This window comes from Vulpes lagopus, chromosome 2, assembly GCF_018345385.1.
Source record: "Vulpes lagopus strain Blue_001 chromosome 2, ASM1834538v1, whole genome shotgun sequence".
Classification (NCBI taxonomy): domain Eukaryota; kingdom Metazoa; phylum Chordata; class Mammalia; order Carnivora; family Canidae; genus Vulpes; species Vulpes lagopus.
In genome coordinates, this window is record NC_054825.1 from 163,879,138 (window position 1) to 163,902,358 (window position 23,221).

The 23,221-nt window shown below is 54.8% G+C and overlaps 1 protein-coding gene and 1 non-coding gene across 2 annotated transcripts; both read right to left on the reverse strand.

Moving 5' to 3' along the window:
• Window positions 1-432: 432 nt before the first annotated feature.
• PPFIA3 (PTPRF interacting protein alpha 3) lies at window positions 433-22,631 on the reverse strand. The gene is made up of 30 exons (XM_041729808.1): window positions 22,419-22,631; window positions 18,045-18,299; window positions 17,673-17,774; window positions 17,132-17,296; window positions 16,696-16,770; window positions 16,312-16,386; window positions 15,776-15,997; window positions 13,869-14,015; window positions 13,618-13,752; window positions 13,128-13,211; window positions 12,853-12,984; window positions 12,083-12,145; window positions 11,852-11,931; window positions 11,445-11,589; window positions 10,713-10,900; window positions 9,451-9,673; window positions 8,618-8,781; window positions 8,362-8,489; window positions 7,151-7,244; window positions 6,747-6,828; window positions 5,930-6,130; window positions 4,397-4,459; window positions 4,215-4,241; window positions 2,961-3,136; window positions 2,449-2,546; window positions 2,050-2,225; window positions 1,897-1,965; window positions 1,504-1,675; window positions 1,000-1,071; window positions 433-912 (listed from the first exon to the last, which is right to left on the reverse strand). The coding sequence occupies exons 2-29, from the start codon at window positions 18,282-18,284 to the stop codon at window positions 1,013-1,015; spliced, it is 3,585 nt and encodes a 1,194-aa protein (XP_041585742.1). The 5' UTR covers window positions 18,285-18,299; window positions 22,419-22,631; the 3' UTR covers window positions 433-912; window positions 1,000-1,012.
• LOC121485943 lies at window positions 6,929-7,035 on the reverse strand. Its single transcript, XR_005986443.1, has one exon. It is a non-coding gene; the product is annotated as a U6 spliceosomal RNA (small nuclear RNA).
• Window positions 22,632-23,221: the final 590 nt, after the last annotated feature.

Here is a 23,221-nt window from a genome sequence, read left to right on the forward strand (position 1 = left end):
GGTGGGGACGGGAGACTCAGACTCGTAGGTCTGGGGAGGAGTGGTCTGGTCCCTTGGGTTCTCCAGGAGGTCGGTTTCTGGAGGTCCTGACAAATAAATAAGTCAACACGGGAGCTTTTTGAAACAGTTCTCTTTACCCGTGATCACTGAGTGACGCCTGGGGCAGGGAGGCCGACCAAGAGTCTCGGGCGAGGGCTCCCCCACCGTCCTCCCTCCCCCCACGCCACGTCGCCCAGTGGCATCGTGGAAAGAGGATTCTCCCATGCAAACCCCGGAGCCGGAGGGGAACCGGGAGCGCAGTTCTGCCCCCCCTGTCCCCGGGGCACGGACACGGCCACAGCACGGGGGGGGCGGAGAGGCCCCGGGGACACGAGACACTGGGGAGGAAGAGGGGTCCGCCCGCAGCTGACCCCAGGCACCGGCGACCTGATGCGGTGGCGGGGCGGGGATGAGTGGCACGTGGGGCGAGGCTTGTAGCAGCGAGTCCCCCCTCCCCTCCTTTCGGACGAAGAAGGAAGACTTGGGCCCCGCGACTGGGGAGAAGAAAGGGGAGCGGGCAGCCTCTCCTAGCATGCGGCCCGGGAGGGAAGCCCCGCTCCCTTCCCGCGGGGAAAGGGCACCCATCTCCCATCGGAAACTGATCAATAAATTACAAAGTAGAGAAAAGGGAGGCGGAAGTTTGGGGCGGGATTTCTTCCTGCCCTCTTCGTTCCCCCTCTCAGTCCAGTTCGTGTGGTTTGGTCCAGGCCCAGTCCTTTTGTGAGGCGGGGACGCGCACTCCCCGCTCGTCTGTACAGATGGTCCAGTCCGCGGCGCGAGTTCCCCCGCCCGCGCTCCCCGGCGAGACCATACTCTGGGCAGAAGGGGGAACAGCCCAGCCTCTGGAAGATTCTTCTGTCCGAGTGAGGTCACCTGCATTGACGCCGGGTCAGTACGTGGGGCAGTGAAGATCCACTGTGCCGCCCTGGACCCCCGAGATTGCCCCCGCACAGTCCTCACCTGGAGGCCTACACTAGCAGGAATAGGTCCGGACCGAAACGCCGTCTGCCCGAGAACTCCCAGAAGTCTGGCCTAGAGGGGGGGCGAGCAGTGGTTTAGTAAGTGCGCGCGTGTCACACACACACACACACACACACACACACACACAGCAAGGTTTCTCTGATCCTCAACCCCAAGCGTCCTCTCTCGGATTCTCTCCTCCCGAAATGATAGAGAACCCCTGGCTCCACGCCGGTCTCCCTCCCTCTCCCGCAGCCTGGGAAACATCTAAGGTGCCCCAGGTGGCAGTGGGCGAACTCATTCCCCACTTTGGAAAGGGGTTGCGGGACCACTCCATTCCACACCCGAAGGAGGGAGTTGGGATACTGAGCAACCCATTTGTCATGAGCGGGGGAGAAAGGACTAGGCCAATTCAGAACCCGGAGGGGGGCTTCCGGAAAGTAGGGTTGGTCCTTTTCCAACCCCAAGAAAGTGGGGGTGCTGTCATAGTTGGGAGCCGCCCACCTTCGGGCTGCAGCTTGCGAAGAGGGAGCCCCGGAGAGCCCAGGGCCCCTGCTGCGGCCGAACGAAAGTTGGGGGGTAACATCTCAGCTGAGTCGGGGGTTACGCCTCGAAGGTCCTTCTCTCGGAACATCTTCCGCCAGGATGGGGAGCGGCTGAACGACTTGGCGCTGTCCTAGGTATAGGGGCCAGGCGGACAGTGAGGGACTAGGGCGGGGTTCTGACTCAGCCGCTTCCTCTGGCTTCACCCCTGTCGGGCTGCATCTCCCCCTTTAGCCCCGCCCCCGTCCTGGTCCCGCCCCCAACCGCCTCCAGCTGGCAAAGTCACGCCGCCCCGCTTCGGCACCCTACAGGAGCCGCTAGGAGCTGAGCCTCCAGGGCTGCCGCTGCGCCCACCTCGTCCAGCCTCCTGTCTGTGCCCAAGGAGATGAGGTTACTGAATTCCTTCTCCAGGAGCTGCCGGGCCTGGGGACGAGAGGTGGAAGGGTGGTAGCGTGCAGTCTGCGAGGTGGGGTTGCCCAGTATGCCCCGGGCCAAGCGGCGGCTCACCTGCGCATTCTGCGTGGGGATCTGCAGGAGCAAGGCCAGATCGGAGTAGTCGAAGGTCTCGTCCAGGGCGAGCAGCGCCCCGTGCACCCCGCTCTCCGTGAGGTTCGTGGCGAATTCCTTCAGTCCCAGCCCGGACACCCAACCCATGACCCGCTCATTGGACCACACCATCACGTCTGGGACAGAAGGGCTTCTCAGCTGCCAGCCGGTTCAATGCAGCCCACACGGCACCTCCCAATCCTCTAACCTGGCCACGCCTCCTGTGGTGGTTCCGCCCCCTGTGATTGCTCCACGCCCCTCGCAAAGGACCTTTGCTCCCCGCCCCAATCCTACCCCCTCCCCACCTGCTCCAAACTCCTCCACCTGGCTCCCCAGGGGGACTCTTACACTCCTACTCACCTCGGATTTGGGTCTGACTCTCTTCCCGCCTCCGCTCCAAGTCCTTCCGGTCATAATTGAGCCGTTTCAGGCACATGATCCCATAATGCAGACTCACCCTGAGCAGTAGGGGAAAGTGGGGTCACAGATGAATCTTCACAACTCCAATGGCTGCTGCTGCTTCCCTCCCCGTTGGCTGTGGTCTTCTGGGAAAGGTCGGGGAGTTGTTCCACTGGGTCAGTTTTAGGGAATGCTGACCTTCCCAGGACTTGGGGTATTTTCAACAGGCAGTTCCTATTGGTTAACCTGGACAGGGTATGGGGTCAACTAGCCAAGCTGTCTGAGGATTTGGACTTTTCCTGATGGACCATCTTATTGGTTGGAAGGGGCACAGAATTTCAGGATTTCCTGAGAATCCAGGCTAAAGGACCAAGATAGTCCGAGGACTTTCCCATCACCAGTCCCATTGGCCAAAGACTCTCTAGGAGTGAGGCTTCCCCTTGGACTATCCCCATTGGCCAGGCAGCCCCCACCTGTGGAAGCTGTCCACCATCTTGAGTTGGCCCCGGAGCTCCTTCTTGTTAAGATGATCTAACATGCGGGCATCCACCAGCGACTCCATGAAGTAGCTGCGGTATTGGGGCAGCCCCAGGCTGGGCAGCCAGTCGTTTCCCACCCACTCGTGGTTCATGTCACCATATGCCAGGATCTGGGGCCATGGGCAGGTGGGGGAGGGGTCAGGCCCTCTGACCCCTTCCCATGTATGTATGAAAGGGTACACTCCAACCCCCTGACCCAAGGTTGTTCTATTTCCACCCTGCATTAGGACAATGGTCAATATCGGCTCAGGACAATGGACCAATCCAGCTGTCTCCTACTCCTTCATAACAGCATACACCCTTGTCTGCTCAAAGTGTGGTCCTTGGACCTGCAGCATAGCCATCACCTGTACACCTGCTGGAACTGTGGAATCTCAGACCCCACCCCAGGCACTGAATCAGAATCTGCATTCTCACCAGATCCTCAGGTTACCTGAACAGTAAGGTGTGAGAAGCACTAGCCTAGCATTGTCCTAACTCAGAACAATGGATCGGTCCAACATCACTACTCCCCCAAGTCAGGACACCGGATTCTTCCAGTGTAGCTCTCCCCAACAACAAACGATAATGAATCCAGCCATCACTTTTGCACTATCCAAAAATACTAATCTAATGCTATATCTGGACAGTATTGACCCAGGACAATATTCTGGGTCAGCCCAAAGTCCTTCACTCCCTTTAGCATAAGGAAACAATACCTCCCCCTGGCTAGAAACGAACCCCAGTCCACAGCTAGTGCTAGTTCGCTACCTGGGGGGAGTTCATGCCCCTCCCTTCCCGAGAAAAAAGTGTAGCTCCTCCTTCCCCCCCAACTTCTCAGCCTGCTGTGCTGCCCCTCCTCAAAATGCCTCCCCCCTTTGCCTCAGCACACTGGAACAGTCCCACTCCCCCTCAATATAGAGAAAAGGTCTCCCTCTAGTTACAGCAGTGGAACAGCCCCTGGAACCCCCGCAACCCACGATAATGGAATGGCCCATGCCCCCACGCTAACAATGGAATAGTCCGGGCTCTTCCACCGACCCCCACCAAGCCACAATGAGACAGTCCGGAGCCCCGCTCCACGCAGCGCCTCCCGCGGTGATGATGGAACGCTCCGGCGAGGGTGGGGGCGGGGCTTGGGGAAGGAGGGGCGTGCATGCAGCGTGCACAGCCTGTTCATGCGCCCACGCCCCGCCCCGCGCCCCCTACCTGCTCCCAGCTGATCTCCTTGGTCTCCTGACCCGTTAGTGGGAAAAGGGGAGAGAAGGGGTGGGTTAAGGGGCAGGCGGAGGAGGGCAGGAGAGACGAACGAACATCCAAAGATTCGCCCCCCCACCCCTCCCGAGGGAGAGTTAGTGCCACCCCCAAGGCCGCCGGTAGGGGTCACTCACAGGCTTGGTTGTGGCCGTGAGGGACTCCATCTCCTCGTGTGTCATCCACACGTTTCCTGTGGACTGAGGGGCAATAGGTGTTAAGGAGGTTAAGAGGGCTTTTGGATAGGGGAGGGGAAGAAGGTGGTGTTCCTTAGAGGCCCAGGCCAGGTCCATTTATATATTCTGCTTTCTGCCTCAGAAAGGCCAGTCACCAAAAAAAAAAAAAAAAAGAAAGAAAGGCCAGTCACCGCTCTGGACCAGGCAGTGAAAGAGAAAACGAATGATCATTTATTGAGCACCTGCTGTTTACCAGGCAAAAAAAAAAACATGGGCTTTGGGGGTCGGGCAAGTTCAGGTTTGAATTGGAGCCCTGCTGGGTATTTTGCTGTGTGGCCCTGGGCACAACATCACCTCTCTGACTTCACACAGATGTAGGTACAGAGTGAAGGTTCAGAATAAGGTGACAGATACAGCTGTGGGACAAAAGTTTGGGGGGAGGGGGTGTATTCACATTTACTGAGCACCTGCTCCCAAAGACCCCACGAGTTAGGACTTCATACATTGATTCAAACACTCATGTAGCTCCTCATGAGTGCCAGGCACAGTTGTAGGGTCTGGGACACACCAGGAGAAATTTGAAAAATAGACTGAATGGATGAAATTGACAATAACAGTAACATTCTTAGGTAAAAGGACACAGTGGTTGTGTTGTTCAAGAAGAATGTTCTTATTGTTAGAATATGCCCTGATAATGGGGCACCTGGATGGTTCAGTTGGTTAAGCCTCTGCCTTCCGCTCAGGTCATGATCTCAGGGTCCTGGGATACAGCCCCACATCCCTCTCCCTTTGCCTGCCACTCTCCCTGCTTATGTGCTCTCTCTCTGCGTGTCAAATAAATAAAAATTTTAAAGAAGAAAAGATGCCCTGATGAAGTAATTTTTCAGGCTAACCACTAATGATCTCCACAAATTATATTTGAGGGCCTCAGGTATACAAATGCAAACAGCAAGTAGGGCAAGGAGTTAACAAGTGCTGAATTGGGCATGGCACGCAGAAGTTTTGGCGGGGAACAAAAGGATAAAATATTAGAAGGCCGTAAACACTGCTGGGGGAAAAATTAGGTGTTCATGTGCTGGGGTGATGGGGCGAATGACTAATTTAGTCACTAATTTAGAGATGGGGCAAGTAGTGTTCTGAGGAAAGGGAGCTGCACTAGCTAAGAACCAGAGTAGGGGCAGAGCGGGGTGTGTTGGGGGAAGAAAAGGAGCCCCCTCATCAAAGGCTTTATAAGGAACCATATGAATTTGGATTTTTTTCTCCCCATTGGGGTCCTGTCTAAGACAGACTGAGGTAGAGGGGAGGCAGGGAGACCTGAGAAGGGACCTCCACCCCTACTCTCCTCCAATGCCTCTGAGATAATCTAGGTGAGACACTGAGGGAAGACGATCTGCGAGACAGACCTGGGGTAAGCGAGCCCAGGATTGGCTAGTTTGAGGGCAAGAGGCGGGGCCTTAAGGTGGCCAGGGTTGCCATTGGCATCCGGAAGCTCACCGTGCGGGAGGAGGCGGGCGCTGAGGGCGAGGTGAGTGAGACCATCTCCTGGATGGCGAGGCGTAGTTTGAGCCGGTGCAGCGGGTTGCTGATGCCAATCTCCCGCTGGATCTCCGTGTCTGACAGGTTGGCCATGATGGCACCGCTCTTGACGTTGGCCCGGCATGCGGCCACATACCATGCAGGCATGCCTACCCACAGCTGCACAGAGGGAGGGAGGCGGGGAGAGGGAAGGAAGAGACATACACAGAGACAGAGACAATGTCGGAGGAGAAAGTGGAGAGACAGGAGGGAGACAGAGAGGTAGGAAAGTTAGCGGTGAAAAGCAACCAATATGGGGCAAGGCAAACAGACAAGAGGGAGTCCAAGAGAGACACATGGAATAAAAGGGGGAGAGTCAGAGTCACAGGGGAGAGAGGGAGGGGGAGAGACAGAAATGAGAAAGATGTGGGGAGAGAAAGAAGCAAAAGACATTGGGGGAGAGACGTAGGGAGACCCAGAAACGTGGGAAGAGACATGAGGAATGACAAAAACACAGACATGGGAAGAGAGGCAAAACAACAGACACAGAGAATCCCATACAGTGAGGGAGAAACAACAGGCCAGCAGGACCGAAGTAGGCATGACCAGAATGGCAGGGGTGGGAGGACAGGGAAAGAAAGCTGTTTAAAGATCAACAGAAAGGCTGACCTCTCACCCCCCTCAACGACCCCCATCTGGGTCAGGATGATGCTGGGTGGCCCGGGGTGGCCACCTAGTGGTGGGGCTCTCACAGGAGTTAGGGATCAAGAGTCCGAGCATTTCTGGGCCCCAGTACCTCCAGCCAGGAGACCACGGTAGGCCCATCCCAAGCAGCAAAGGGCAGGCCCTGGCGGCAGGCCTCTTCCAGAAGTTCGTGCCTGGGGACAGAGGCCTAGGGCAGGAGCTCTCAAAGATAGAGACACCCAGCCCTCCGGGATGGGCCCCTTTACCACACACCCCCTCCAAAACATGTTTTGTTTTCCAATGGAACACTTCAGGAATTTGCATGGCATCGTTGCACAGAGGACATGCTAATCTTCTCTGTATCATTCCAATGTTAGTATATGTGCTGCCAAAGGGAGTACCCAAAGCAGTTTTTATGAAGGTAGAAAACTTGGAAGAAGGTTAAAAAAAAAAAAAAATGAATCTCTGCAAGTGGTCTTCCCATTGCCCACCCCCCTCCTCCCTATACACACTCACTTCCTCTTGTTCCTTCGGTCCTTGTCTCCTGGGCCTGTCAGCTTGGCTAGCCCCAGAGGGTCCGTGGCCAATGTCTCGTCGGAGGGTGTTCCTGCTGAAGGTAGAGAGGGGCCAGAATTTGGAGGCTCTCAAGTAGGAAGGAGACCCTTTGATGTGGGGGTTGCTGAGAAGGAGGCCAGAGAAGCAGACGCTTCAAGAGAGTAGTGAATGAGGCCACACAGAGGGAGTGATAAAGCCACATAGGAACAAATTTCACCTGCCAAATGGAGACATCCCCAAAATAGGGATGGATTCACTGGGTTAGCCTCTGTAAGATGCAATCGTATGCTGGTAAATATTTAACAACTGGCTCCCCAGGAGGGAGAGAGTATCCCCTGATTTGTAGTGTTTGCCAATGTTCATGGTGTGAAGAATCCCACCAATTCCAGGCTACCAATGTAATGTCAAGCAGCTCACAAAACTCATAAATACTTAATTATAGACTTCCACAAGCCAGTACCAGCAAGCTCTAGCACACCATATGCCCTGCCTTTAGGTGATCCGCTCTCTTTCTCTATTTAAAAAATAGGGGGCACCTAGGTGGCTCAGTGGTTGGGCATCTGCCTTTGGCTCAGGTCATGATCCCGGGGTCCTGGGATCAAGTCCTGCATCAGGCTCCCAGCAGGGAGCTTCCTTCTCCCTCTACCTATGTCTCTGCCTCTCTGTGTATATCTCTCATGAATAAAAAAGTAAAATCTTTAAAAATAAAATGAATAGGTAAACGGGGATGCCTGAGTGGTTCAGGAGTTGAGTGTCCGCCTTTGGCTCAGGGTGTGATTCTGGAGTCCCCGGATCAAGTCCCACATCGGGCTCTCTGCATGGAGCCTGCTTCTCCTCCCTCTTCCTGTGTCTCTGCCTCTCTCTGTGTGTCTCTCATGAATAAATAAATAAAATATTTTTTAAAAATAGGTAAACAAAATAACAACATTTATTTAGCTCCCCTCCTCTGGTCATCTGGGCAGGCCTCAGAGTGCCCTTTTCACAGAGTGTCCTTTTCAAGGGTCCCTTTTCTATCCCCCTATCTCTATGGAGTCCTGCCCCCTTCACAGCCTATGAATTACCAAATGGATGAAGACTCAGATGACTGTCAATTGAATTTGGGGAAAAGAAGGAAGAGAGGAAGGAAAGAAGGGAGAGAGGAAAGGAGATAGGGTTGGCATCAGGGTACTCACCCAGAGAAGAGCTGTCCCGGCCTGGTGGTCCCATTCGCCCCTTCTCCTTCTTGCCAAAGAGACGACCTATGGATGACTTGATGCTCTTCTTCTTGGGGGCTTTGTGCAGGGAATCTGGGGTGCCTTCACTGGGTGAACAGGACAAAGTGAGGGCAGCCCCATCTGGGATACCTCCTCTTCCCCCAAGTCCTTGACCATTCCCTGACACATCCTCCCAAGCAAGCCCCTCCCCATCCCATCCACTGCCCATGCTGACCTTCCCCGTGAAGTCCCCCCATCTTCCAGGGATCCTGCCTGGAGTGCCAAAGCCTGTGTCATTCTCTCAAGGCGGGCAGAGCGGGGAGTAGGAGGTGGAGTGTCTCCTGGAATGGCAGGCCCCTCTCCTCGTGGAGCCCCAGCTTCCTCCTTGGGGACATGATTCTGGGGACAGAAAAACAGAGATGCTAAAATGAATTGGAGGGGTCATGTTGGGGTGTCTTCATTAGTTGAGATGTCTACTAGGAGATAGCTAGGATGCCCCTGGTCTGAGGTACCATTTCTGAAAGTAGCCTAGACTAGGTAGGGGGTGTTGCAGAAACATAAAGGCAATGAGCTTGACCAGCCAGTTTTATGTAGCCTAGCTTCTGGTGTCAGGGGTGGGATCTGCTCAGACTTAAGGAAAGCAAATGAGTTACACATTCTGGAAGCCAAAACACTGAGTCCAAGGCAATAAAATGAGCTAATATGTCTTATTCCTCCTCAAAGATCAGTTCTGAGGATCTAATATTAGCTCTCAAATCTTTACTCACAGAAACCTTAAAAAAAAAAAAAACCAACAAAACAAAACAAACAAAAAAAAACACCCTATGAAGAAATTTAGTGCATAAAACAGGTAAAAGCAGATCCAACCTTACTAAAACACAAGTTAGGGTTCATCAAACCAGTGGCTCGGCCTCCCTTATGCCTTTAAGTTGGAACTTCTAGGGAAAAGCTAAGATTGCTTTTGAAAATCACTGGTGTGAAGAGTTATTGTTGCTGTTGGTTGGGGATCCCTGTCTCCGAACTCCCCCTAGCCACCCCACCAAAATAAGGAGACTCCAGAACACTCACAGCTTTGTCGGTGCCCTCACGGGCAGGGCTAGGGGGAGCCAGACGGGGCGTTGAGTGGCCAGAGCTGGGAGGGGAGGGGCTGGCAAGGGTAGAGGTAGTGAGGGAGGGGGGCAGTGAGCAGCTACTACGGTAGCGGCCCAGTGAGTCTAGGCCAGAGCCAGACACCCGGCTCTCCAGCTCCTCTGCCCTTTGTTCTGTTGTCTCCTTCTCCTCTTGGATAAGCCTAAGGAGGAAAAAAGGGGGAGACTGTGTGAGAGAGCACAGGCAAGCCATGGGGGATAGAGTCTGGGGATCCCAAAGGGCCAGGAAGGCTCGGTGGGGCAAAAAGAATTCTGGGGGAAGCATAATGAGGTTAGAAGGTATTGGTGGATTCATCATGGCCTCATAGGTTCAAGGAGTGTCAAAGGGTCATAACAGGCCCAAGAGGTCATGTAAGGATGAGAGACAACAGGAAAGATCAGGGTCTGCATCAAGGCTTCCATGATGATAACCACATAGTTCTATAAAATCATAAAAAAGATCACTATGGGAAAGGTCAAATTCCAAGGACAGAAAAGCAAGATCATAATAAGATCAGGGTGAGATCAGGGACTTTGAGGTCAACTGAGGATCTGGGAAGTTCATGGAGACATTTGGCATGTGAATCAATGCCTCAACTCAGAATGACTTTGGATGGAAAGTAGTGGTCATGTTGGTATATTTGCTGGGGCCCATGGAGAGTTTGTTGTTAAAGAATGCCAAATAGGGCAATTTCTGGGAAATCAGGATAGACTTTATGTCAATGGGGGATTCATAATAAATTAAGGATTCTTATTATATTAAGTAGAAATTCTTGGTCTCTTGAGTTGGGGTTCTTGAAGTATTAGGGTGAGACTATTGGTGTTTGGGATTGGGGACCTTGTGTTGAGATTCTTGGGGTACTGGGAGACTCTGGGTACTAGCTGTGAGAAGCCATGACATCCATGGTGTACTGGAGGATTCCTGGTGTACTGGCTTGAGAACTTTGGTATTTGGGAATGCAGTCTTCGGTGTATTGGGAAATTGTGAATACTGGATAGGGAATAGATAGAAAGCAAGCAAGCACAGAGACTGCTGGGTGTATCCTGAGGGATTCCTAGTTACCAGAGGGAGTGTTGGGCTGGGGGAGTTCCTTGAGGATAGTAAGAGAGGAGATGTGCTCAGGCCTTCAGATCAGTCTCCAAAGCAAGAGGGGCTATGAAGTCAGCTCAGGCAAGGTGGAGGAGGAATGGGCCAACACTCACTTGATCTCCTTGTTGATGGCTTCCAGCTGCTCCTGAAGCATGATGGCCAGCGTCTGCACATCAGCCTGTCCGCTGGGGGAGAGCAGCTCAGCCCCAAACATCCCCTCGGCCTCCTCCTCATCTGAGCCATCCAGCTCCCCAGGGAATGGGGGTGGCATGGACCCCGCGGGGGCTGACCGCTCCCATTCCTATCTCTGTATGGGGACAAAGGATATCAGGTGGGTGGGGGTCAAGGGAGATGCGGGGGTCAAGGGAGGTGCCATGAGCCTTCCCATGTCCCCTGACAATGAGTGGCCTCACCACATGATCCAGCTCACACACTTTTCCCAGCCAAGCCTTGCCTCTTGACAAGTCCCTTTCCTTGACCAAATGCCCCATCCAGGACCTCTACCCCATCTCCTGATTCTACCATTTCCCTTGACCCAAAACACTTCCTTTCTTTACCTTGCACCCCCATTCTAGGATTCTACACAGTGCCCATCCCCCAGACACCACCCTCTCCCCACCTCATCATTCCACTAAGGTTCTTACCAGGGAGCAGGATATCCGCACAAAGAGACATCAAGCAAGTGGCGATGATGGAGTTATGGGAGGAAAAAAAGACAACATGGGTCCAGGAGACCCTGTTTCTCATCCCAGCCCCCTTCTAGAGAGCCCCACATATTAAACTCTACTTCTACTGTTGCCCACCCATCCCCTGCTCAGTCCAGGGCCCCAAAAGTGGCTGCTGACCTTGGAGGGCTCGTCCTTGACCCCTGACCAGCGGCCTCTCTTGCCTGCCCGGCCACTTCCAGCCCCATAGGGGTCCAAGTGGGCACCAGAAGGTAATGTAGGTGCCTGGGAGTAACGGAGCTCCAGGGCACTGCCAGGGAGAGACCTGTGGGCATGGAGAGGGTAGCAGTCGGAGACCAAGGGGTCAGGAAAAGGGAAGAGAGGTATGGGGTCAGAGGATTAGAAGAGGGATCTGAAGTCAGAGGTCGAGGTCAGAGGGCATGAAGTCAGGTGTCCAAAATAACAGGAATCAGTGGAAGCCTTTGGAGGACAGGGAGTGGGGGTGTGGAAGACCTGGAGATCAGAAAGGATGAGCTTGGCTAAGGCAGTTCCTGTGGGCAGAGGTGAGGCATTAGGATTACTGTCACCTGGAGTAGGAGGATGGTGGCCTCCCCCGCAGCTGATCAATCTCCATCTGCATCCGCTCCATCTCTGCCAAGAGCTGCTCCTGGTGGGAGGAAGTTGGAGGTGTCAGGTCAGAATATGCCCTGTCCCTAAGCAACAGCCCCTCCCAGCCTGGCTGACTGCATCCCCAGCAATGCCTGCTCCATGTCCCTGGTCCTAGCTCCCCACGCCCTCTTCTCCAAACCTCTCTTTACCTTGTTGAGTAGCAGTTCATCCTGAAGCTTCTTCATATTGGCAATCTCCTCACTCAGTGAATTCTGGGGAAGACAGGGGTGCAATGAGGGGTGGTGCCTGGAATGGGCACGTCCTGGGGCTGGAAGCATCCAGAGACTGGCTGAAGGCAACCCCAGGGGAATGAGGTGGGTATGGTTGGTGAGCTGGAGGATACAAGGGGTGGGGAGTGAGGAGGGGGCTTGTGGGGTCAAAGATGCATCTAGGGAGGGGAATGCCTGGGAACCCCAGAATCCAGCACAAAGATTCCATGTTGGAAGGTCCAGGGGTGTCTAGGTGGCTCAGTCCATTGAGCATCTGGTTCTTGGTTTAGGCTGGGGTCATGATTTCAGGGTTATGAAATCAAGCCCCCGCCCCTCCCTGGGGCTCTGGGCTCAGCAGGGAGTCTGCTTCAGATTCTCTCCCTCTTCCTCCCCCTCTGCCCCTCCTCCTGCTTGTACTCTCATAAATAAATAAATAATCTTCAAAGTGTGAGGGTCCAAAGGATCAGGGGCTTGGGGAAAAGGCAAGAACTCAGGCAGGGTGTGGGTGCCCCCAGAATTCAGCTCTTAGGGTGTTTAGACCAGGTGAAAGAATGGCCCCAGCAACAGACTAGGTAAGTGTGTTGACTTCGAATTCCGGATTCCCAGATTTGAGATCTCAACTAACAGTCTGGGGAAAGGTCTGGGGCCCCGGGATCCTGGCAAGAGGTGGTCTAGGATTCCAGTTTGCTGACATCTGGGTTGGGGCACACCTTCTCCTCCAGCGCCCCCATGCGCTCCTTGAGGTGCAGCTGTAACCGTTCATTGGACTCGCTCAGCAATTTGTCCACTGTTTCCGACAGCCGCTTATTGTGGTCATCGTTCATCTTCTCCCGCTGCCGGGCCTACCCAAAGGACAGCAGGACAAGAATACTCAAGCCCACCTTGCCCAGAGTACGGCCCCCAACTTCACCCCCTCATCTAAAAGCTCCTGCCCGGGTGGCTTCAAAGCCTCACCACCCCCTCTGCCACCATCCTCCCCCCTCACCCGCTGCAGTTCTTGGTTTTTCTCCTCCAACTGGGCCTCCAGCTGCCGAAGTCGCTCCTCAAAATTCCCATGACGTTCCTCAGCCTAGTGGACAGAGCCAGAGCAGGTGACTTTGCCACACTAGGACCCAGTGAGGCTCAGACCCCGCCTCTTCCAAGGTTCAAGCCCCACCCCCGAGCTCCAGGCTCCTTGGCAAAGAGGCTACAGACCCTGCACTAGAATTACCGCCCCATCCCATCCTCAGGATCTGTTCCTTTTTTTGCGTTCTAGGCCATCCTGTCAGTCCAGACTAGTAAACGCGTCCAACAGCCTCCGGGCCCTGCCCCCATTCCAAGTTCTCCCACTTTCCTAGACCTTTGCCACACCCCCGACCCCCACCCCCCACTGTCCCCAGCATCACAGCTACAAGTGTCCTACCCCTCCAGACTGAAGGCCTGGCCTCATCCCTATACCCCATACCCCTACTCTCCCGCCCCGGGCCTCTCCTCACTTTGTTGAGCGCTGCCACGCGCTGCGCCAATTGTGCCTCAATCTCGGGCAAGGTCTCTGCCTTCTGCAGCGTCTGCTGCAGCTTCTGCTTGGCGTCATCCAACCACTCTGCCAGCTGACGGCTCTTCTCTTCACTCTGGGGGATTGGGGGGAGGACAGAGATGGGGCCGCGGGGTGGACCAGGAATGAGAGGAGTTAGGTAACACAGGCCGTGGCCTTGCCCCCACGTGACCTTCCTGGCCGTGCCCCCACCTGCCGGTACAGCGACTCCTTGCTGGCCAACTCATTCTCCAGCTTGTCATTGGCATCGTGCAGCGACGTGGCCTCACGCTGGGCACTGAGGTAGCGCTTCTCCAGGGTCGTGATTCGCTCCTCCATATCCTCCCGCTGCGCAAGCGCCTGCAGAGGTGGCAAAAAGTCACGTGGACTATAGCTCCCAGTAAGCCCCGGGGGGGGGGGGGGGGGGGGTACGTAGGCTTAGAATCCCAGATCAGGTACCCCAGGGTATCCTGGGAAATGAAGTCTCCGACTATGTGGGAGTCAGAATGGCAGAACCACACCTGCCAAGAACTCCCAGGAATAGTGAACCTCAGGACCTCGACAACCCCAGAGTTAAAATGGTAGTACCACACCTCCGATAAGCCTCTAGGACGTCTGTCTGAGACCCTCCCCTTATGGATGACCTAAAGCCCATGGGATGGAAAGTTTCCATTCTCCCTGGCCCTCTTCCTTCAAAAATCCAGGCCTTAGGGGCCCCTGGCTGGCCTAGTCCGTACAGTATGCGACTCTAGATCTTGGGATCATGAGTTCAAGCCCCAACTTGGGGGTAGAGTTTACTTAAAAATAATAACAAATCACCTTTAAGAAAAAAAAAATCCAGTTATATGCAACTGATGAATCACTAAATTCTATCTCTTAAACTAATTTAAGAAGAAGGAAATAAATAAATAGATAGATAGACAGATAAATAAATAAATAAATAAATAAATAAATAAATAAATAAATATTTTTTTAAAATCCAGGCCTTATATCTTTCAGCAACTTCTAGCACAGCCCAGACTTAGAATCACAGAGCAAGTGCCCTAGGGTCTCATGAAAAACAAAAGTCCCTTCCACGTGGGAGGCAACATCTCCCAAGAGCCCCAAGGTAGCACAGGCTCAGAAAATCTAAGACAGGGCTCCAGGGTTTCATGGAAGATGGACTTCTGTCTGGGAGCCTGTGAGGTGGGACTACACTTCTTCCCAACAGGCCCCAGAGCCATCCAGGCTTAAAATCTGAGGTGAGGGGATCCCTGGGTGGTTCAGCGGTTTAGCACCTGCCTTCCACCCAGGGCATGATCCTGGAGTCCCAGGATTGAGTCCCACGTCAGGCTGCCCATGTGGAGCCTGCTTCTACCTCTGCCTGTGTCTCTGCCTCTCTCTCTCTCTGTCTCTCATGAATAAATAAATAAAATCTTTAAAAAAAAAAAAATCTGAGGTGAAAGTCCCAAAGGATGATTAAAAAACAAAGTGCTGGGATCCCTGGGTGGCGCAGCGGTTTAGCGCCTGCCTTTGGCCCAGGGCGCGATCCTGGAGACCCGGGATCGAATCCCACGTCGGGCTCCCGGTGCATGGAGCCTGCTTCTCCCTCTGCCTGTGTCTCTGCCTCTCTCTCTCTCTCTCTCTCTCTCTGTCTCTCATGAAAAAATAAATAAAATATTTTTTAAAATGCAAAAAAAAAAAAAAAAGAAAGAAAGAAAGAAAAAGAAATGTAGACAAAGGAACTCAATTTAGAAGCATAAGAGTGAGATGCCTGGATGGCTCAGTTGGTTAAGCATCTGCCTTCTGCGAAGGTCCTGATCTTGGGGTACTGGGATCGAGCCATGTGTAGGGCTCTCTGCTCAGTGGGGAGCCTGCTCCTCCCTCTCCCTTTGCCCTTCCTTGCCCACCCCAATTACTGACCGCCTACCATATATGTGTCATATACCAACTCTCTGGCAAGAGCCATAAGTCCCATTCTACAGGTGAGCAAACTAAGGCTCAGAGAGGAGAGTCAACTGCTCCTGGACCAAATCCAGGTTCCACCATTCATGAGCTCTGTGACTTTGGGCAAAGGAGGACCGGGTAAGGCTAGGGAGAGGGAGGGACAGAGGGCAGCCCACCAGGGGCTCCGGCCTCACCTCCTTGAGGTCGCGCTGGAGCTTGGCGTTAGCTTCCTCGGCCTTACCCAGCTCGCGGTGGGCGGTGCCCAGCTCCTCCTCCAGCTGGCTCATCTGGCGGCACAACACCGCCAGGCGCTCCCGCAGCTGGCACACCTCCGCACGCTGCCGCTCCAGGGCCTCCTCCAGCTCAGCTGTGCGCCGGTTCGAATCCCCGCCAGGACCAAGGCCATTGGCAAGGGGCTGGAGTGGGAATAGTGAGACAAGAAAGGACAGAACCCAGAGTGGGAAACACAGACATAGAGAGAATACAGGAGACAGTTGACTGGGGGGAGGGGGGGAGGTTCAAAGATCAGTCCTGGAGGTCATAGGAGTTAGCTAGTTGACTTGAATTAGAGGTCAAAGGCCACTAAGCGTCTTAGGACTTCAGATGTCACAGAGGCAGTGAGGCTCATACCAAACATTAAAAGGGCCATCACAAAGTCAGGGGCTGAGTGGAGGTCACAGGGATGGGGATTCTTGAAGAGCAAGGGGAGGGAAAGCCTTCCACCTCTCACCTGCCCGTCCCCATCCTTGCCGGGCTCCTCCAGCCCCGACCGGCGCCTAGACAGCTGTTCTCGAAGGCTCAGGGTCTGGGAACGGGAAACGGAGATCAGGACAGAGGGAGTCCTAGAGCCCCAAACTCTACATCCCAGTGGTCTTGTCGGGGCCACCCCATCGCACAGTCTATTCTTAAACCCTGTGCTTTCATTTTATCTCTCTTTAGCTGCCCGGCATGAAGGAATTCACCCTTACTCTTCCCCCTAGCCTTCTTGCGTTGGTGTCCTCTAGAGCCCCAATTTTCCCCAAAGAACCACTTCCTCCATAATCAGTTCTTTCTCTTAGCCCCAACCCACCCAATCAGCTCCCTGGTCCCTCCTCCTTCTTAGCCACGCCCCCACCTCCTGATTGCTCAGCTCCAACTCCTCCTCTAGCACCGCCACCCGCTCCAGCGCCATCCGCAACCGCTCCCGGACCTGGGGATGGGGACAGGGTAGAGTGAGATGGAGATCACACCTAATCTAGGACAGTCGACTATGAGGCCGAACACCCCTGGAACGGCCTGATAGGGCAACATTAGCATTCCTCCACCTATAATAGATGTGCAACTCCAATGAGTTACAAAGGCATCCTCACCCACTGGTAGCTCCCCACCGAAATTCATTTTCCTATTATTAACCAGGCAGGTCCCAGTCTGAGTAGCCTGTCCCAATCAATCTCAGTCAACATTCTTCCCACTTAGGACATCCCCAATCAACCACAGCCAGAATCTCTCCTATCCAGGACAGCTCCAGCCAGCCACAGGCTTAGGCATCCAGGCTTTTCTGATTCTCATACCTTCTCATCCAGAGCCTTGTGGTGCTCGAAGAGGGATTTTAGAGCCTTGAGCACCTCCACCTCGGAAGAGACTCCACCCGGGGACTGGGCCTGGCGCTTTACCACGGTCATGCGCAGTGACCTCTCGTGCCTGGACACCAGGCATTCCAGGTGTTCAAGGAGAAGCTACAGGGTTAGGTCATCGGGCCAAGGAACAGAGGCAAGGGAAGAGAGGCAGCGTCGAGGACAAGGGTGGTTCAGACAGGTGGGGCGGGCACATGGAGGAAGTGGTGGAGTCAAGCAAAGGAGTAAGGAGAGAGGTCAGGAAAAGAGAGAGGGGTATCAGAGGTAGGGGCATGGTCAAGGAACGAGGTGTAGGAAAAGAAAAAATATGGAGAGAAGGGAGGAGATGTGAAGGAAAGAGGCGACCAGAGAAGACCAGCCAGGAATTGGGAGTAGGGAAGAGAAAACAGGAAGGCAAGATGGGTAAAGAAGATGGGTCAGGCTGCCACCCCCCGTGGTCCTGCCCACCCCACCTACGCCCCGCCCCCACAGCCCTCACCCTTGTGTTGTTCCGCTCCGCCTTCAGCTCCGCAATCTCTTCCTCCCGCTCCAGTAGCTGCTCCCGACATAAGTTCAGCTCTTTCGTCAGAGCCGCAAACTCCTGTCCAGATGTGAGCAGGATCCGGACAATCGGGTCAATCCTTTCCCGATGTCCCTCATTACACAGGACTGGGTTTGATGGCCCCGCCCCTCCTCGCGAAATCCCGCCCCTTCCAGCGGCCCCGCCCCGCCCATCACCTGCAAGCCACACCCCCCGCAATGCACTCCTCCCTCCCAAGAGCCAAGTCCCGCCCCTTCCGGACCGCCCTCTCCGCGCCTTTGGTGGTCGAGGTCCCGCCTCCCGCAGGCCCCGCCCCGGTTCCGCCCAGACCTGGGGCAGAGCGATGCTGAGCTGGCGCTGCAGAGAGTCCTTCTCGTGGCCCAGCTCGCGCAGCCGCAACTGCGCCGTAGCCAGCCCGTCCTGCGCCTCGCGCAGCGTCTCCAGCAGGCGCTCGCGCTCCGTGAGCATCGTGACCATAAGGCGCTCCAGCTCGCCGCCCGCCTCGTCCGGGCCCAGCGCCGAGCCCCGCCGGCCATCCTCGCTGATGGTGGGCATCACCTCGCACATCATGGCGGCGGTGCTGGCCTGCGGGAGCGGGGAGGGGGCAGGGAACAGAGAACGGACTCGTCGAGGCACTGGCAGAGAAACTGAGGCACGGCCTCTGGGATAGTGGAAACCGAGGTGGGGCGACCCAGGCATTCTACAGATGAAACTATGGCCCATCCATTCTGATCATGTCATGGGATCAACTGAAGCCCATTGCTTCTGGGACATCAGGGCTAGCTACCTGGGTGAGACCATTTGGGGAAACCGAGGCCAGACTCCATCAGGCACTGGGAGCAAATCTAAGACCAGCCTAGTGAGGAGAACCGAAGCCAGGTGACCCATCGCCTGAGTCAATGTGGGAAAACCAGTGTCTACCTATTCTGACCCTGCTGGGAATACACCTTAACCCACTGTGTGAGTAAGAGGATAAGCCTGGCTAGGAACCATGCCTTCAGGAGGTCGAAGAACTGGGGCCACTATCAGTGGTACAAGTACACAGTCACAGGGATGGTCCTCACCTCTCCAGCCCAAATCCTGCCCACAATTTCCCAGATATCTGGACCCCAGCTCCATCTAAAAACTACTCCACTTGCTAGCCATCTCCCACAACCCAGGAGTCCCAAGATCCAGCTCCCTCCTACCTCAGGTCACAGGAGGCTGAGTCCCCAATTCCCTTCTCTCCCCTAGACCCAGGAGTCTGAGCCTCCAGCCGCCTCTTCCCCAATCCTGAGGTCAGACAGGGACACAAGAATCTGAGCTTTCAACCTCCAACCTTGGACCCAGAAATCTCAGCCTTCAGACCCCTTTTGCCCCAGAACCAAGGAGTTCAGGCCCCCAGGACGCAGGATCTGGGTGCATGAGCTGTAGGCGGAGATGAAGGGAAGTCTGCTGAGCCACTCCTTCCACACACATCAGGTCAGACGGGTCCAGCTGGCCTGGTCGAAAGCAGGAGGGACTTTCACTCTGTTCCTTCCTTTCCTTCTCTCCCTCCAGGCAGCAGCATAACCGGTTCTGACAGTGGATAATTCCCAGCCCCACCCAATGTGCAGACTATGTCCAAAACATGGAACTGGGGGCTTGGATTCCAATGAGAAGAAGGAGGGATGGAGGGTCCTGGAATGTGGGAGTGAAGATAGCAAGATGCCTGTACCCTTGCGTCTTTGAAGAGGTGCACCTGGGAATCTAGACACCTGCATGCCAGTATTCAGAGACAATATTTATAAGAAGACAGGTCAAAACCAACACAGCATCTAAAGTCCAGAACTTATGTGGAAATGCAACACTGGATGTTCCAGAGAAGCTGCTCTAGAACTTCAAATTAACTGAGAAGGAAATAACATTTAGCAAAGCTGGGTGTAGAATCTAGAAAGTCACTGGTATGAATACAGTACAGACTGCAGAAAGGACATATGTTTCCACATGTACAGTGTGCTTGGGATAAAATCATCACATAGGGCCAAGTAGAGGATCATATTCTAGAACCCAGGTCTGGAACCTTGAACTAAGCAATCCAATAAATTAAAGAATGGTCTGGGTCACCCAAGAACCTCAAACACAGAGGAGAACATAATGATATCTAAGAACATACCTAATGTATTGCATAAATAAACCTAGTCAGGAAACACCTAGAACTCAGAACCTACCAAGAATATAGGTATAACAAAGACTGTATCAGGGGTCACACTCTTGGTGTTATCATGTGTCTAGATGATAGACAGAAGACAGAAAATAGGCTCTAGAATTCAGAACATGCCCTGGAGGTGGGGGGGGGGAGAACCCTAGAAAGTAGCAAGGAGTTTGCCTAGAACTTAGAAGTGCCTGGGGGAAAATTCAGAAGCATGCTGGGAATTGAGAATTCACTGGCATAAGGACTGAGCTGGCAAAGGAAGGGGGGAGAGATGTTCTGGAAATGAGGACATTTCTAGCTGAAGACTCCAAAAGAGGAGATGAGCCTAGAGCATGCTTAGAATGCTAAAGTGACAGATGGAGGAGGAAGCCACAATCCTCCAGGAGATAAGTTCTAAACGAAGGTCACATTAGGGAAAAGATGGACCGAAAAGGTGGGAATGGATGAGCCTAGAACCTAGTACCTGAAAAAGGAAGATGCACAACACTTCAGGAAGAATCTTTTAGATTTAAGACTGTAGAACTGGGTAGACCTAAAATAGGAAAGTACATTTTAAAACTGATAGCAGAATGTGGAGAAAGGCTAGAGCACATAATTGGAACACACATATTCTAGAATATAGAATGCCCCTGGGAAGATAACAGAATCTAGAACAATGCCAAGGATGTGGCTGGAACCTAGAACACACCTAAAATAAAATTTAGCAGAGAATAAGCAAGTGCTAGTTTCTAAAAATTTGGAACATGTGTGAGGAGGAGGTGGGATCAGAATTTGGTTTGGGGCATTATCAAGACGTTTAAATTCCCCTGGGGAAACACATGCCTAGAATTTAGTATTTAACCTAGAATTGAGAATATACCGTGGGTGCAAACAGAACAGAGATATTGGCTGAGAGTGCTCTAAGATTTAGAAGGATTCTAGAGCATGTAAGGGCACAGTTTAACTGGGAATATGGAAGATAGTGGGTAGGTTCTAGATCATCTAATGAACCTAGGTCACAGAATACATCTAGAGGAAGGGGTGTATGTCTGGCCCATCATCTTGAGAAGGTGTACTCAGAGGATGGAACATCATGACATAGAAACATCATGATAGGGTGCTGGAAACATCTCAAGAAGGTGGTCTCAGGGAACAGAGTAGAGAAGAAGAGAAGACAGCTCCCAGGGAGCCCAGTGCCTGAGATGATATGGGGATGAGGCAGGTTGTTAGTTGTTAAGGCCACTAGAGATGTCAAGTTGATGGGGGTTGTAAGGCTGGGGGGACCTGGATTCCTAAGAGCAAAAGCTAATGGGTTAGATAGTTGGTGGGGGGCTGCACTCCTGAATCATTGTAGAGATAAAGGACAAGGGATGGAAGCTGGGAGCCTGAGTCCTTGTTGGGAATGAGGGTTGCAGCAGCTTTGGTGGGTAATACAGAAGCCGGGGTCTGAACTCCTGGTCCCTGAGGGGATGCAGGACCAGGGACAAAGCATCTAGGTCTCCAAGAGGGAAGGTGGGCAGATGCCAGAGAATTGCATTAAGAATTACATTCCAAGAGAGTCATGGTGCCTGAATCCCTAAGCAGGCAGATGTTGAGATGCCAGGAGGCTGGGTATATTTGTCTTGGGGGCACAGGGGACTGTTGAGCTGGGTCTCTAAAGGGGGTGAAAGCTGGGAAACTGGATTCCCAGGTTATGAGCGGTGGGGGTTACCAGTTGGGGCCTCAGCCAGACGGAGTGAGCACTGAGAGGGCTTCCAGAGCCAGGTGGGAACTGGATCCCTGGATGCTAAGATCCCTAGGGTGGACCAGGCAGGAACATTCGGAAGCCCTGACTCCTCGAGAAGCAGCTGGGATCCCAGAAACCTGGGGTACTGAGCACTGGCCAGAGGCTCACCAGCGGAACCCTGAGGCCCAGGCGCCCAGGTCGGAAAGGGCCCGGGTATCTCCGGGTCAAAGGCGCGGCGGGGGGCATTCCCCGCGCCGCAGGCGCCCCCTCCCCGGCGGCAGCGGCCGCGGGAGGTGGGGGAGGTGAAGCTGCCGAGTGCGCTGACCATGGACAGCTCCGGAGCGGGCCTGTGTCCAGGGCGGCTGCCGAGCCGGCCTGGACCGAGGGACGAGGCTGGCTGTTCGAGCCGGAGGCTGGAGATGGGCACACCGGGTGCACGAATAGGCGACTATGCACACCCGACGGGGGGCAGCTGGCCCTAGGTGGGGGTCTGACACGGCCACGGCAGGTATTAGGAGCTCGGGGCTGGGCCGAGGAGGAGGATGTAGGTCCAGAGGGGGCTGCCGGGGCTGAACTGGGAAATCCAGGCTCCTGGGCCCTGGACGAGGCGCAAGGCAGCAGTACGCCTGGGATTCTAGGGTTCGGTTGGGGACTCTGAGAGCCGGGAGGGGCACGCCTGAGTCTCTGGGGTTGGGCTGTGAAATCTGGACTCCGGAGCCCCCGGGGATAAAGAAGGGAGTCCAGGATCTCGGGAAAGCGAGGAAGGCTCGGCGAGGGGTCCCCGGGGTGGGCGCTGCCAAGCGGGCTGGGCCGGGCTCTTACCTACCTGGTCCGCGGCGGCTGCGGGCGGAGCTGGGCTGCAGGAGGGACGTGGGGTGGGGTGGGGGGACCGGGCGGGGCCCCTGGCGGCGGCCGGGGCCCGGATCTGTGGCTCCGGAGCCCTGTCTCCGCCGCTCGCGCGGGCTCCGCGTCTCTGGCTCCGGCTTGGGCGCTGGGGACCCCCCTCCCCCTCACGGTCTCACAGCCCTCTACCCCCTAAAATAACCCCCTGCCCCTATCACCGTTCAGTCTCCCCCCGCGAGGCCGCAGCCGCCAGATCCAGGGGTGCCCACCAGCGCCCCCCAAATCCCACCTCCCCCCCAAAAAAAATTCCTCCTCCCTACCCCCCCCACCAGCTCCCGTGCGGTTGTGGCCCCTTTAACAGGAGACTGACAGACGGCTCCGAGTGGCCAATGGGAGGCGTCGTCGGAGCCGGCCGGTGGCTAAACCCCGCCTCCGCACGGACTGGGAGGGGTCGCGCGGGCGGAGAGCGGAAGGCGGGGCTCGAGGCGCGCCGGCCAATAAGCGCGCGGCGTGCGGCGGCTGGGGCGGGAGGCGGAGCCCGGCAGGGGGATGATGTCACCTGGAGCTAGTGGCGCGCGGCGTGGAATGCGAGTTGCGACCCCGGATCCCGGAGGTGGCGCGCTCCGGCCCTAGCGCCGCACGGGACGCGAGGGCTGGACCAGCGATGAGGTGGGAGTAAAGGGTGGATTTTAAGGCGGGGGCGGCTCCCGGAGGCACGCGCTCAGGTTGGAAGGTGGGGTGAATGCCGGGTCTGCGAGTGCACCTTGTTCTGCACCCCCTGCGCCC